General features: G+C 40.1%; 2 protein-coding genes across 3 annotated transcripts in view; one reads left to right on the top strand and one right to left on the bottom strand.

The window, feature by feature from the left end:
* Window positions 1-3835, top strand: part of tmem97 (transmembrane protein 97) — a 38493-nt gene extending 34658 nt beyond the window's left edge. For both annotated transcript variants that reach the window (XM_078548107.1, XM_078548108.1), the window contains one exon: window positions 1307-3835. In XM_078548107.1, coding sequence (XP_078404233.1) covers window positions 1307-1557 — 251 coding nt within the window. In that variant the 3' untranslated portion in view covers window positions 1558-3835. The remainder of the gene's footprint in view (window positions 1-1306) is intronic.
* Window positions 3836-4606: 771 nt separating this feature from the next.
* ift20 (intraflagellar transport 20 homolog (Chlamydomonas)) lies at window positions 4607-15965 on the bottom strand. Its single transcript, XM_078548109.1, has 4 exons — window positions 15721-15965; window positions 8664-8749; window positions 8040-8143; window positions 4607-6169 (listed from the first exon to the last, which is right to left on the bottom strand). Exons 1-4 carry the CDS (start codon window positions 15845-15847, stop codon window positions 6088-6090), a joined length of 399 nt encoding a protein of 132 aa, XP_078404235.1. The 5' UTR covers window positions 15848-15965; the 3' UTR covers window positions 4607-6087.
* Window positions 15966-16295: the final 330 nt, after the last annotated feature.

The raw sequence follows: 16295 nt of genomic DNA, 5'->3' as shown, positions 1-16295 counted from the left end.
TCATACTAAAGGCCATAACATGTACATATCCCAAGGCCTCTAACTTACTTTAGATTTACTAAGTTTCAACCAGTTTGCATGACAGTATAACCCTGGTCCAACAAATCACTGTTTCCTTGAACATCATTCGTGCAGTTTAACTGTAGCCCACGTGTTGCTCCTCCATGTAGTCCCCTTCACTTAAACCCATCACCACTGTGTTGCTGGAGGGAGATGACAGGCAAAATAAAATATCCATTACTTCTCCACGGAAAGGAGTAGGAAGAGAGAGTTCTTTCTGAGGCACGTGTGCCCATGTCCCACCAGAGAAGCACTTTATGAGGTGGTCATTTGGCTCCCCTATTGACTGTAGTCAGTGAATCTGGCAACCAAAGGGCAGCAGTAGAAGGAAAAAGGGGATTGAGTCAATATCGGTAATCTAGTCTTGGGTTTGAGATTTTGTAGAGGAACTGCTTAAGATTTGCTTTTGCAGTGTACTAAGACAGTTGAATTCTTCAATAGACTTGTGCCAGGAAAAACAGTGGAGAGAAGATTGAAATCCGGCAGGTGGCAGAAAATGGCATCACTGAAGATATTCTGTTTGCTTTAGGGACCTCAGAATTTGTTGGGATTGGCTCTACAAGATAAATAGTCACAACTATTATCTTCCTATTTATTTTGTATATCTATTGTATGATTTAGCATTATCATACCATACAACCTGAAACAAACTGTGACTGAGAGTGAAGCAAAATGATCATTAGGCACTGGGAAACAAAAGTGTTTGTTTGAATTGGAAGGATTGCTGCAGATACCCCTGGTTGAGGTCATTTGCTTTCACCCACAATGATAAATCATTCCTGTCACTCACACTGGCTTTGGAAAAGGGCAGCAGTGATGTTCATAATCTGGCAAACCATGAAGGTGGGTTATCAGTCTCATCCTCTCATAATCTATGCTATTTCCTGTCAGCCATCCTGCAATGCAAACATTACCACTTCAAGCAGACTGCAGGTTTGCTCCCTAGTGTCACCGCTGTTTGTGTGGCTGTCATCTTGTACCTATCAAGGGTTCCTTCTCTGGTGCTTTCTCACGATAATAAACCAAGATTAACCCACCGCGTGGGAAATTGTGGACATGAAATCATATCCTGTCCCTTCAAGACTGTCTCTAAAATTAAGTTCCTATAATTTTTTTTAAACAAACTTCAAAGAACTACAATTTATACAATGTGACATTCTGTTTTGCATTTTAAAGGTTGTGCCTGGAATAATGCAGAGAGTGAAGTATGATATAATTTAATGCTTTGTATTACTTTTGTATGCAGGAGGTTGCTCATGGATAAGGACCCCTGCTATCATATACTCCACGCATGTGGCTACAACAGTTATTCCCATCCTCGCACATATTCTGTTTAACGACTTCTCAGCATCAACTTATCCAGGACCAAAAACCATGTCAGAACGTTTATCTCTCCTAGCTATTTACACTCCCTACTTACTAATCCCTGTATGGATCCTGCTAACCATGCTTTTCAGTGAAACGTACAATCCTGACAAGGAAAAGAAGAGACGGTAACTACTTCCACTTGAGAAACGTTTCCCATTTTTTCCTGTGCTCCATTTGGGTTTACTGTCTTATAATTTGACAGCAAGTTTGTAATGAAATTGTAAATTTTAATTAAATGAAAGATAGTCGTTTGGTAGTACAGAACTTGACTATTGCTGAAAATAGAGGCACGTTGAAGCTTCTCATCTTGCACTCATCAGGACACTTCGCAAGAATACTAATATAAGGGGAAAACAACAATTTATACTGTGAGGGGAGTGCTGATTGGATGGCAAGTGGGCTCCGATTGGTAGAGGCGTTGCCATGGAGAATGCACTAGTGATGGTGACTGACAGTTGACTGCCAAGCATTATTTGAAATTTAAACCAGGCAGCTTGATCCTGATTGGTCAAGGCATTGCTCTGAGGAATGAGTCAGCGAATGGCTGTCACTTATTTTGTTCAGCTGAAACAGGTGCAATGTACGTACATATTCTTTCTGTCTTCAAAGAACTGGGACTTTTGTATTAATATATGTAGCTTCCAGTACACGCAAATGCGCCACACTGCGAGCCTGAATAACAATCTTAAATTGGTCGTCAGTGTAATTCTTAGCACACGGAGCATTAATTAGCAAATGTTGTCCACTCGCAGAATCACATGCTATCTGACATGATCTGCCAGTCTTTGAAATGTATGACCTACATACCTAGTATCACACTGGCACTGAAATTCATATGCCACATTACTCATTTGTATGATAGGCAGAGCGTCTTTTTGACTTGACGGCAGCATCCTGTTAGTGGCGAATACCACTCGTATTGCTACTGCATAGTAACAGCGTGAAACAGCTAGCTTCACCCGTTGCTTAAATTTCTGAGATACCTTGCCCTTCCAGGGTAATCTGAGGTAGACTGGGCACTTTACAGGGCCAAAAGTGGCAGCCCTAGGCCTGTTATGAGTTTGCGTGATATATAGTGTGAAATGACCTGATTGGGGTAGCCCTTATCCTGCACAATGCTTTTGATGCGCCCTATTTCAGCATCGAGCTTGCATGGTGAGCAAATAACTCGGGTCCAATTTACAAGATTGCCGATAAGACCAATCTTATAGTGTGTGAAACTGTAAGAATTCCAATGCGTATATTGACAGTGAAAGTAGGCTTGCGGTAGATCGTGGTAGAAAACCCCCTGGCAGATCTCTCAACAAGTACGTCAAAGGGAGTTCATTTGACAGCTCCATTTCAAAGGTGAATTTGAGCGGAGGATGGAGCCCATGAAGACGTATAAGGAAATAACAATGCTTGGCAGTTAACTGTCAGTCAGCATCCCTGGTGCATTCTCCATGGCAACACCTCTACCAGAGTCCACTTGCCAACCAATCAGCACTCTCTTCACATACAATAGAAATTGTTGTTTTTCCCCTCATATTGGTGTTCTTGCAAAGTGTATTGAAAAGTGAAAAGCAAAAAGCTTCGATGTCTCCTTTTTCAGTAATACTGAAATGAAAGATGTGTGAAGATTACTATCACAGGAGGGCTACTTTTTTTAATAGCATTTTCAGTTAAAATTAACAGGATCACAAAGTTCAAGCTTTTGGCTTTGTGAGATAAGCAAGTGCTTACCATGGAACCTCAGGACTCAAAGTTTAAATCCATGTTCCCATTAATTTTCTTGTTTTGCTGATACTAACATATGTTGGTCACCTGATTTATCAATGGGACAAAAGTGCTAAGACCAACTTGTTCCAAATGTCCAGCCTCAGTAAGTTCAAACAAAGCATACAGGCATACCAAGTCGACTGGACTTTGAGGGCTAGATTTCCAATGCTCCGAGACTGCATGGGGTCCCAGGACCACAGGGTTAACACTCTGGTTTTGCCCTTTTGAACTCAGTAATGCATCTTTGATTCCTGCGCTCAGGGTCTTATATGAGCCCATTTTCCTGCCCTCAACCACCCTCCTTGTCAACCCATTGAACTGCTGGATCACCCTGTTTAGAGAAACATGTTCTGACTTCTGCCCTTAATTATTTGTTCAAAATTTTGACTCTTATCAATAACATTTGAATTATTTGTATAGTTTTTGTTTCCCAATCAGTTGTTCAAGAACAGAATTGCTTAAAAATTGCATGCCAGCCACATGATGTAAGATCAGAAAGTTGCTGTATCTGGGCAGTAGGAGGATGAACAGCCATGATTCCTGTACACTTGCACCTTGCTGCATGACATGGCAGGTCACATTATGTTACTGATGATCTTAGTAAATGCACTATTAATAAACAGTATTTTCTTTCCTTAAGAAAAGAGAACCTTTTATTCCATCTTAGTAATAAGATTGTTTGACGTTTTATTACAGTCACGACCATTTCACTCACAATGTTCCTTGGCAACAAAATACTATTAGAGGCAGGTAAAATATTTGAGTATTACAGTACTTTTAAGCACAAAAAAAGTATCGAGTTATGAAGCGAAGCTAAGGAAGTTAAGTGAATTCTCTAGCAAAAATATTTCAAGATTGATGTGGTAAAAGGATAAGTTTGTGCAAAGGCAGGACAGGGAAACTATTTTTTTAAAAATTGTTTCTAGGATATGGGTGACACTGGCGAGGGTTGCATTAATTGTCTACAATTAATTATCTTTAAATGATGGGCATTATTCTTGAAACACTGCAATTCTTACGCTGCTGGCACAGTTGTGTTCAGTTGGACATTCTGTAATTTTGACCCAGCAAAAATGAAGGAGCAGTGGTACATATCCAAGTCAGGATAGTGTGTCGTGGAGGGGGACTTCCAAATGATGTTTCCATGATACAATACTCATACTTCCACCAGAGGTGATGACAAAGAAAGAGTTATGGAATGGACTGCTACTTAGCACATTAAATACTGACTTTGTTGAAGCATTCCCAAGTCTGAGCAAAGGGCTCAGATTGGGGCAAAACATTACACATTTGATTGGGTCCTGGGATACAGATGCGTATAATGGATGGAACCAGATTGGCAGAATGCTCTTTCATAGTACTAACTTAAACTCAGCTACTCTTTGCTTAGTTTAAAAATATGAACGTAGAAAGCAAAAAATTAGAAGCAGACATTTTAATGGGCTGCAAGCTGTTCAACCACAAGTAAAGCTGCAGTGTGTAATACAATTGGAGAAATACTGAAAAATACACATTTTAGCGTTCATATTAATCTCAAATACTATTGTAGCATATAATCACAGCTAAATAAAATTCTGTTGAAATACTTTGGTCCCTAGGTGAGGATGGTGCTTAGCTTAGTTTGTGAGCACAGTATACCTCATTGAATTTATATAAATATCAATTGAAATGGTCACTTGGACTGTGTTTCCACTGGGTTAAACTCAAACAAAATCTATTCAGTATCTTTTAGGTAGAGGAGCATTATTATGTATTAAATATGCATTAGAGGAGCATTATTATGTATTAAATATGCATTAGTGTAACAGGTAATAAAAAGTGAACTTTGAGATTGCTGTGAAGTAGTTATCCCAATAACTTACCTTGATAAAAGAGACTGAATTTTCATTCAGAATAATAATATGATCCTCAAACCTATATGTTTGTGGCTAATCATGAGAGGAATTGATCAAATTTACTCCTGTTCTTTGTAAGTGGGATGTTTCCAAGAATTTACCACACCGAGGCAGATCCAGCACCTGGAGTGAACTACTTTGAGCGGATGTGGTTCAATAATAAAGGGATATACATGCAGTGCTGGTTTTCACTGTACTGCTCCTTTTATACTAAGACAATTCAGTAACAAGGGGCAGAACATGTACACACCTCACACATTTGTGAAGTTATCGTAAAATCACTTTCCCTATTTGTGAATATAGCCACAGAACTTCTGCAGTGCTGAGGAGTGGGGAAGGAGGAGGTAGGTCCAGATAAGCTAGCAATAGTGAAACCATGTTACTCATTTAAACAAAGAGGCTGAGAGGTCAACTGATTCACAGCCCAGTGCCAAATATTGTCTATATTTCCTGCTGAGGGTAGCAGGTCAAGCCACCGTTCTGGCTAGTTTTGCTGCAAGTTTGCTTTCCACAGCATTCCTTATTTCATAGGCAACCATACAGTGCACAGTGACACCAGAAACGGCTGTGATGGGTAAGGCACAGCTTCAAACATCAATTTTATTAATGCTGGCAAAAGGACACTCTGAAAAGTGTGTAGACCGTGCTGTCACAAGTTGAAGGAACTATTATGAATAATAACATAAGATATATAAAATAATTTGGGCTAACAAAATATTTACATGTGAAATGATCGTGTTCTGATGTTTCAGGAAAGTCATCCTAAAAAAGTAGGTATTAAAATTGTGCACTGTAAGTTGCTTATGTAGTTCAAATAAACCACATACAAACCTGTATTATAGAAATAACAGCTTGATATATATTAATTAAATATGAAAAGGCAATGCAAAATTACACCTTATTTGAAAGCACTTTTGATGGAATGTATCACAATGGAATAATCACTGCAAACTTCACTGCATCATTACAGCCAAAATGTTTTTCATTAGTGTCTTTCCTTTCCATGTCATTTCTGCAGAATGAACTGATCAATGAACTCATTTTGTTCAGCTTCTACTTTTGACAGTGCATCGTATTCTATCCGGTACCTGCAGAGAGAATGATCGTGTTACACATTGCACCTGCTGTAGCATTTATCCAAGTGATTTTACATTTGTTATTGGTCTATTCTGGAAAAAAAAGCTGCATCTTTATGCATTTCTGTGAGTTGATCCATTGCCTGTGATAACAGTAGGAAATGAGACAAAAAAAATGGAAGCATAACTGAAGCTCAGTTCAGAATGTGATTTTTAATAAAAATCTAAGTCTTTATTTCTGTTATAAGCATGAAGAAAGTTTGAGTGAGAAAACATTTTGCATCAAGTCAAAGAGCTTACAGAGCAGTTTGTAAATAATCTGGCAGTACAGCTGGCCTGAGATTTTCCCAGTGTGGTGAGATAGGAAAGAAAAAAGAATTGTGCCTGGCTCTTGTCCAGCTTAACAATCACTTGGGGTACTCTTATTACATTAGTCCTTGAAAAGAACCTTTCTCAGGCTGATGACTTCTTCGCTACTTGTTTATTGCACAGCCCCTGTCACCTAGAATATGTTGTTAAACACATAACAGTTCCACTTGTCTGAGAATTACCTTACAAAATGGCCAACTTTTTTTTATTCATGTGAGTATTGCTGGCAAGGCCAGCATTCATTGCTCATCCCTAATTGCCCTTGAGAAGGTGGTGGTGAGCCGCCTTCTTGAACTGATGCAATCAAGGTGGTGCAAGTACATCCACAGTGCTGTGGGTTCATGCAGTCACACAGAAAGAAACATAGGGAAACTGTGAAACAACATAGTTTCATTTTTAAAACTCAGAACTAAACCCTCATAATCTAATGGTGCAGTGAATTTGTGTGCATTTACCAATTAACTTTGAAGGCCAGGGAGAAGCTTAATCCGGTCAACTAAACTCCAGATTACAGACAGCTCTTCGTACATTACCACCTATTTGTAGACAATGAAATTCATTCTCATTTTCAGGTTCAAACCTCTCCAATCTTGTCCCTCCCTATCTCTAAACTCCTCCACCCCTACAACCTCAGAACTTTAAGTGCCTACAACTCTGGCCTGTAGTGCACCTCCACCTCCCTCACCCCATCACTGGTAGCCATGCCTTCTGCTTTCTAGTACCTAAACTCTGGAATTCCCCCCGCCAAACCTCTTTAGCTCCACCTCCTTAAAATCTACCTCTTTAACCAAGTGTTTGGTCATCTGTCCAAGTGCTTCCTTTAGCTTGGTGGCATTTTTTGTCTATTTACTCTCCCGTGAAGCACCTTGGAATGGTTTACTATGTTAATGGCACTATATAATGTACAAGTTGTTGGGGGATCTATTTATCGCCACCTCTGCGAAAACTAAAATTTTAATCTAAAATGTTATATTTAGTCCTAAATTAGAGAAGCCAAGAAAAGCACTTCAGCTTGCTGTAATTCCTCACATCTGTTCAAATTGAAGGCAGCAAAAGAAATTTAGGTTGGTGGAAGTCACATACCACCTTCTGCCAGCACTTCAGAGCAATCTGAGAGAGTTGGCCAGAAACTGGGGAATGGGCATCCCTTTGGCACTGGAATAGTATAGCAATTCTAAAATGAAGGAGAATTTGATTTTTTTTTTAAATACTATGGCCAGCCACACATCTTACATTTTTGCTATCTTTGATTCTGCAGGAGTTAAAGAGTACTTGTTGCAGATGCAGCTTTTTAGGCCAAGTTCCATATTGTTTGCACATGGCTTAAGGCACAATAAACAGTTTAGCCTTAATCATCTCCTTAGTTGAACAATAGTATTACTAACTATAAAATAAGAATTGATGGACAGTTAATAGCAAAATGATATAACAGCAGAAAAATGGTTGCATTAACAGTACCATGACAGTGGTTCAATCCTTTAGTATTAGTAGAAGATGTAACATTCTGACAAACCTTTCAAGCTGCATTTTCTTTTCAGCTATTAAAGCTTGGAGCTGCTGCTGTTGGGCTTCTCTTTGCTTAGCAACTGATTTCAAAAGATTTCGAGCACCAATAGCCTGTAAGTGGCAACAGAATTAATTAACAACCTTATGGGACCTTTAATATTCTACCGAGCCAGTTATTTTCTCTTACTCCATCAGATTCCTCCATGATGGGAGCATTCCTACTCCTCATTACAGCTCAGGGCTCTTTAAATTTGTGGTCAACTCCATAACATTATTTAGAAGAATTTTATACCTTCAGACAGCGAGGTGGCTACTTGTGTACTTGGCCCCATTATACGTATTTATTACAGAGCAACTTATTTTATAATCAGCCTTCACTAGTAATTACTGCAATTAATGTTATCCCAAAGGCACCATCTTGTCCTAGCTTTGTTTTGTTTAGAAAATGCATAAACACAAGTTTGTACATTCCTAGAAGGGACATAGCTATCATGTGTCATCATCCTGCTGTCTGATTGTTCAAAGCTCCATATTAACAGTTTGAATTAATAGCGAAAAGCTGATAGCACTACCACTTCCTTACTGTACCCTAGTATGTATAAAATTTCAGTATTATCTAGAGGAACATTACCTTCATCTTTTCATTCTCAGCTTCTTTAGCGAGTTGATCGACTATCTCAATTAAACCACCAACAATTTTCTGGAACTGGCCTATTTCTGAAAAAAAATTAAAAATTGTTGCAAAATTGCAGATTATAACCATAACTCAAACTAACTGGCAACAACATGCAAATACATGAATTGTTTTGCTGGTGTTTAGTTTCAGACCTCAGTATACCTTATTGCAACTGGTAGGATCTTAGAGTGAGAGTTCAACTTTTGCTTTTACAAGGCAGACCTCTCATTATTGTCTAAGAGTGCATCCAACCTCCAACCCTCAATGACACGTGCACTACCAAAGTCTAACACTACTGCCCTAGAGAGTCCCAACCCTTGTACTGCCTTTATCATTCCTTTACATTGTTTTGGCCCCACCTTACTATTCAAATCTCTGGATGCTATGCTCTGCCCAAATTATACTCAAGGCGATTAGGCAGAGTCAACAATGGTTTTGTAAAAGAGAAATCATGTTTAACCAACTTATTGGAGTTCTTTGAAGGAGTCACATGTGCTGTGGATAAAAGGGAACCAGTGGATGTACTAAGATTCCAGAAGGCATTTGATAAAGTGCCACATCAAAAGTTATTGCAGAAAATAAAAGCGCATGGTGTAGAGGGTAACATATCAGCGTGGATAGAAGATTGGTTAGCTAACAGAAAGCAGAAAGTTGGCATAAATGCGTCTTTTCTGGTTGGCAGGATGTGACGAGTGGTGTGCCACAGGGATCAGTGCTGGGGCCTCAACTTTTTACAATTTATATAAATGACTTGGATGAAAGGACCGAAGGAATGGTTGCTAAATTTGCTGACGAAACCAAGATAGGTAGGAAAGTAAATTATGAAGAGGATGTAAGGAGGCTACAAAGTGACACAGATAGGTTAAGTGTCATAAAAGCAAAAAAACTGCGGATGCTAGAAATCCAAAACAAAAATAAAAATACCTGGAAAAACTCAGCAGGTCTGGCAGCATCTGCGGAGAGGAACACAGTTAACGTTTCGAGTCTGCTCTGTTGAAGAGTCATACAGAATCGAAACGTTAACTGTGTTCCTCTCCGCAAATGCTGCTAGACCCGCTGAGTTTTTCCAGGTATTTTTGTTTTTGTTTTAGGTTAAGTGTCACTTTGGCAAAGATCTGGCTAATGGAGTATAATGTGGGCAAATGTGAAATCGTTCATTTTGGTAGGAAGAATAAAAAAGCTTATATCTAAATGGCGAGAGATTGCAGAGCTCTGAGATTCAGAGGGATCTGGGTATCCTAGTGCACGAATCACAAAACGTACAGCAGGTAATTAGCAAAGCTAATAGAATGTTATCATTTTATTGTGAGGGGAATTGAATACAAAAGTAGGGAGGTTATGCTTCAGTTATACAGGGCACCGGTGAGACCACATCTGGAATACTGTGTATAGTACTGGTCTCCTTATTTAAAGAAACATGGAAATGCATTAGGAGCAGTTCAGAGAAGGTTTACTAGACTAATACCAGGAATGGGCAGGTTTTCTTATGAGGAAAGGCTCGGCAGGTTAGGCTTGTATCCACTGGAATTTAGAAGAGTAACAGGCGACTTGACTGAAACCTTTAAAATCTTGAGGGGTCTTGGCAGGGTGGATGTGGAGATTATGTTTCCTCTTGTGGGAGAATCTAGAATGAGAGGTCACTGTTTAATAATAAGGGGTCGCTCATTTAAGAGAATTTTTTTCTGAGGATCAAGAGTCTTTGGAACTCTCTTCCTCAAAAGGCGGTGGAAGCAGAGTCTTTGAATATTTTTAAGGCAGAGCTAGATAGATTCTTGACTAACAAGGGGGTGAAAGGTTATTGGGGTGGGGGGGGGGGGTGAGGGGATGTAGACAGGAATGTGGGATTGAGGTTACATTCAGATCAGTCATGACCTTATCGAAGGGTGGAGCAAGCTTGAGAAGCTGAGTGGCCTACTCCTGCTTATAATTTGTATGTTCATAATACATGACAATATTACACACAGCGGTCTCATCAATTCTTGTTAAATTGGAATCAAAGATGACAATAATCCATAATCTTGTGCAAAACAATCATCTTGTGCAGTATGCACCCTATGAAATTGAAGCACTGTCATTCCATAATCCAAATTTTGTGTTGTTTTTCCCAACACAGCAATGTGAATCTTGCATTAAACCTCGGGTCTGATGGTATTCAATTCACCATGTATCTTTTTCAGCAGAATTCCAAAACCGTAAGTTCTTGAAATGTTTCACAGCTCTAAATAAGGTACATTGTTACATGATCTTCAGTAATTAATACCTCTCAAGTTCCTGATGAGTTACAGAAGGAAATAAATTACAATTTGTCAACAGCACGGCATCTGGAAAATTTTGAATCAGCTTCCAGGAGTTTTTGGTGGCATTCCTGCCAGTTTGATTTATGGTTTAGAAGTTCAACCGATTACATTTTGTACATATTGTTGGGAAATGAAGCAAGACTCTCAGATATTTATGTTGAGCCAAGAGTATCATCTGCTACTTCGTAGAGGTTTTCGCCTTACCTGTCTAGACTACTTTTACATTCAGTCAAAACAATTAAACCACATCCTTCCTGTATTTCACTCCCGTCACAGATGGCAAACACAGGAAGAATGCGGGTTAGATTGTCAACCTGCAATTGATCTTAATGTTAACATTAAATAGTGTAGAAAACCTAACTTGGGTTACCAATTCACAATGTTTTCATCCTGATACAAAAGAAGAGCACTGTTTAAAGCAAGTAACCTTTTTATGATATTCAAGTTAGTTCTAATACAGCAAGCAGCAAAGTTTTACAGAACAACATTTACAATTTAGAGTGTCTGCTCTGCTGGTCTATATTTTACATTTAATCCTTCTGTTGCTTGTGTTATTAAATCATTCATTCAAATATATCGTTTACACAGTAAACTTTTCTGCAATTGTATGATAAACCACAGGCCATACTGCAGATTGATAAACTCTTCATCATTTTTGTCTGTTTCCCAGTTAATCCAATTATGGTTTATAGTTAGCTCTGAATGTTAGTATTGTCTGGTATCTGGTCAATCTTTAGTCTCTTCTCTCTCTGTTTTAAAATCATTCAAAAAAGTTAACATTTTAGATGCTGCAAAAAACTGCCAAATTTAGATCCCGGCCTGATTTTATTTATTTTACACAAACAGCATTATCTTGGACCAAGAGTTACAAAAGCAGGTGTTTGCTTTTTAGTCTTATTAAGCTGAGGGAACAGCACTGGAGATAATAATTGGAGGTGACTGGATCAATATCCTTGGTGAGGCTGTATCAAAGGAAAGGATCTCCTAGTTAGCCACCCAACCTGCCACCCTAACACCAACTTATTTTGAAACTTTGCCACCTGTCTGCTATCTCATGTCACCTGCTCATCTATCACCCTTGCCAATCTCCAGTTCTCAATGTATTGACTTCAAAATCCTCAACCTCATTTTAAAAAGCCCTCTGTGGCCTCACCCCACCTGTGACTTTCCCAAGCTCCAATTCCCAGCTCAAGCATTCGAGTGTTCCATCTTCCAAATCAGGCTCACTGTCCATTCTCCTTCCCTCCAGTCCAGAATTCTTTTCCAAACTTTAACAACTCTGTGTTTCCCCCAACTTTAGCCTCTTATGCAAATCCCACTCTATTCATCCACCATTGGTTAAACCTGCAGCCACCTAGGCCACCAAGCTCAGGGATTTCCTTCTTAAACCTCTCCACCTCTCTCACACTCCTTTAAGATCCTTAAAATCTACTACCAACCATGTTTTTAGTAACCTCTCCTAAAATCCTTTGGTTCAGTTTTCTTTTATTCATTCATGAGCTGTGGGCATCACTGACAAGTCCAGCATTTATTGCCCATCCCTAATTGCCCTTGAGAAGGTGGTGATGAGCCACCTTGAACTTCTGCAGTCCATGTGGTGCTAAGTACACCCACATTGCTGTTAGGAAGTGAGTTTCAGGATTTTGGCACAACAGTGCAGGAACAGTGATACATTTCCAAATCAGGATGATGTGTGACTTGGAGGGGAACTTGCAGGTGGTGGTTAACATTAAAGAGAACCCAAAAATCTTCTACCAGCAGGTAAACAGTAATCGAGTAGTAAGAGGTGGGGTGGGGTCTATTAGGGACAAAGAAGGTGATATATGCTTAGAGACACAACGCCAGCAAGGCTAGAATACTTAATGAGTACTTTGTATTGATGTTTACTAAGGAAGATGCTGCTGGCAAAATATCATTGGAAGCAAAGATGGTAGAGGTAATGGATGGGGTGAAAATTGAGAGACAGGGTGCACTATAAAGGCTAGTTAGTAATGCTTGGAATGAAAAGTCACCTGGCCCAGATGGCTTGCATCCTAGGTTACTGAGGGAAGTGGGGGTGGGAGATAGCAGATGGGCTTGCCATAATCTTCCAACCTTCCCTAGATACAGGGGAGGTGCCGGAGAATTGTAAAGTGGTAAATATGACGCCCTTGTTCAAGAAAGGCTGTAAGGATATTTCTAGTAACTATAGGCTGGTCAGTTTAACATCAGTGGTGGATAAGGTTTTAGAAACAATAACCAGGTAAAAAAATTAACAGGCACTTGGAGAGGTTTGTTTTAATTAAGACCCAGTATGGATTTGTAAAGGTAGGTCGTGTTTGACTAATCTAATTGAATTCTTTGAGAAAATAACAGAGAAAGTTGATGAAGGGAATGCAGTGGATGTTCTCTATATGGATTTCAAGAAAGCTGTTGACAAAGTGCCACATAAAAGATTGGTTGACAAAATTGAGGTTCATTGAATAGGAGGGTCAGTCTCAGCTTGGATAAAAATTGACTCGAGAGAAACAGCAAATCATGGTAAATGGTTGTTTTTCAGGCTGGAGGATGGTAGACAGTGGTGTTCCCCAAGAGTTCGTGCTAGGAAGCTATTTATATAAATGACTTAGATATTGGAATATAGAGTAAACTTTAAAAATTTTCCAATTATACCGAACTTGGAGTTATGGCAAATAGTGAAGCTGATACCAATCAACTACAACAGCACATAGACTGCTAGCAGAATGGGTAGAAAAGTGACAGATGGAATTTAATACAGTGGAATGTGAGGTGATGCACTGTGGTAAAAGGAATAGGGAGAGGCAATACTTGATGGCAGTCCTAAAGAGTGTGCTGGGACAGAGGGGCCGTGGTTGGAGTGGGGGTTTGGCAGGGTTAATGAGAATTGATCTTTGAACGTGGCAGGACAGGTCAAAAGGGCAGTTATCAAAGAATATGGGATCTTGGGCTTCATAAACAGAGCCATTGAGTACAAAGACAGGTATGTTATGCTGGATCTTTATAGAGCTCTGATGCTGCATTCAGTTAAGTGAGAGGCCCACATTTGTACAGGTGGTTCATGGAAATTCAGTAACCTAAATCTGGACCTTATTCTCACAGGTGTAGCCCCAGATTGATTTCCTTTCCCCTGATCTGATGGATAGTTAGAGCTCTTTCAACCTAAGAAAAACCTCCAGATGCCAAACATATTTCCTGGGGTTTCAGCTAACTGCATGAGGCTTCCAGAAATCTTTAATTTATCCTGTTTAACACAAAACGCACCAGCAATCCATGAAATGAAATGTGAGAGGTTATTCAAAAATGAAGGGAAATTAGGAGGTTTGGGATATGTGATAATGAAAAAAATTCATGAGCAGCCCATTTAGCCCAAGCAACGGCGGGGGGGGGGGTAAACAGCAGAGGGTTAGGGGTTGCTGGGGGAGAAGGCTGGTTCCCTGATATTGTGCAAGAATCTTCTTGATTCTCACAGAAAAGGATCGGGGCACCAATAACACAACACAGTGTAAAGAATGACCAACGGACATCTCCCATACTTTACAACCAATGAAGTACTTTTGAAACAAAAATAAAAATACCTGGAAAAACTCAACAGGTCTGGCAGCACCTGCGGAGAGGAACACCGAACTGTTGAAGAATCATACAGACGCGAAACGTTAACTGTGTTCCTCTCCGCAGATGCTGCCAGACCTGCTGAGTTTTTCCAGGTATTTTTATTTTTGTTTTGGATTTCCAGCATCCACAGTTTTTTGCTTTTATCTAAGTACTTTTGAAACGTAGTCACTGTTGTAATATAAGAAACAAACAGCCGATTTGCAGCAAACTCCCACAAACAACAATGTAAAATTGGTCAATCTGTTTAGATGTTGATTAAGGATATGATTCCTAAATTCATCTTTAATCTCAGGTTCTTGTACTACTGTCCCAAATTAAATATTCGAGGTATACCTTTTACATTTATACTTCAGTAACATCGTCTCAGAAACACTGATTTCTTCTGCTATCTGATGCACAGTGCCCAGAGCAGTTTATACTTATGGGTATAAAAACAAAAAGCTAAAAGCTACTGCGGATGCTGGAAATCCAAAACAAAAACAGAATTACCTTCTCCTTTCTCCTAACTATGCTTCAGTTCTGCCGAAGGGCCATGAAGGCTCGAAACGTTAACTGATTTCTTCTCCACCGATGCTGCCAGACCTGCTGAGTTTTTCCAGGTAATTCTGTTTTTGTTATACTTATGGGTGTCAGCTCTGTGGTCAACACTTATCTCCAAATCAGAAAGTCATGATTCAAGTCCCACTCCAGAGACTTGAGCACGTAATTCAGGCCGACACTCCAGTGCAGTACAGAGGGAAGTGCTGCACTGCTGGAGGAAGGATCTTTCGCATAAGACCTTGAACCAAAGCTCTGTCAGCCCTCTCGGCTGTAGATAAAAGATCCCAAGGTAGAGTTTCGAAGATTAGAGAAAATTTTCCAGTATTTTTGCCGATATTTATACCTCAACCAACACCCTAGTTACTCATGGGATCTTGCTGTGCACAAATTGATTGCCACGTTTCCCACGGCGACTAAACTTCAGAAAAGTACACGAAAGTAAAACGCTTTGAGACATCCTGAGGTAGTGAAAGGTGCTATATAAATGCAGTTGTTCTTCTTTCTATCGTAGTTGTCTTCCCTCCCCCTCCCGTATGGTGACCAAGCTCCCTCCTTGTACCTACTTTCTACAAAGTCCTTGCACTCCTCCTTCAGCTCGGTTGTATTTTGAGCCACTTCAGGATCCAGGACCCTCAGTTTGTTGAGCTCGTCAAAGTGCATGCCGGCCTCCCCGAGGGCCTCCATAGCCATCCCAATCAACAGGCCCGTCTCCCTTCCGCTGCCACGGCGACGGCGCTTCCCCTCCGCCCCCCCGCGAACGTCAGCGCATGCGCCGCTAGAGCTAGGGGGGGTGGGTACCTCTAACTGCGCATGCTCAGTAACCCTTTAGGATTTATCATAAGGGTTAAATGCAACGTTTTTTCCCCAGTCATGAACTTTACTATCTGTCGAAAGTATATTATACAAACGAGTAAACGCTGTCATTTCACTCCAGCGGTTAAAAAAAAATCGAACCTTATTCCTCGTCCTATTAAAATGTAATTTACGGAGGGTCCCGAACAATTTCCTACACGGGGCGGGAGGGGGGGATTGTTTGCGCTTGCGCAGTACCATGTAACGGGAGAGAACGGTGGGCAGAAAACTGATGGGAGGCGCGTGCGCAGTCAGCTGGCGAGAGCCGTCGGGAGCTCGCGGCGGT

The sequence above is a fragment of the Cetorhinus maximus genome, chromosome 9, assembly GCF_964194155.1.
Source record: "Cetorhinus maximus chromosome 9, sCetMax3.hap1.1, whole genome shotgun sequence".
Classification (NCBI taxonomy): domain Eukaryota; kingdom Metazoa; phylum Chordata; class Chondrichthyes; order Lamniformes; family Cetorhinidae; genus Cetorhinus; species Cetorhinus maximus.
The sequence above is the reverse complement of the archived record's forward strand: the minus strand, read 5'-3'. Positions and strand labels throughout refer to the sequence as shown.

Excerpts from the sequence above, each read along its gene's own strand:
- ift20 (XM_078548109.1), bottom strand. The coding sequence starts at position 15,847 with ATGGCTATGGAGGCCCTCGGGGAGGCCGGCATGCACTTTGACGAGCTC. Across the intron at positions 8,750-15,720 it reads GTGCAAGGACTTTGTAGAAA|AAATAGGCCAGTTCCAGAAA; the intron begins GTAGGTACAAGG and ends ATTTTTTTTCAG. Across the intron at positions 6,170-8,039 it reads AAGAAAATGCAGCTTGAAAG|GTACCGGATAGAATACGATG; the intron begins GTTTGTCAGAAT and ends TTCTCTCTGCAG.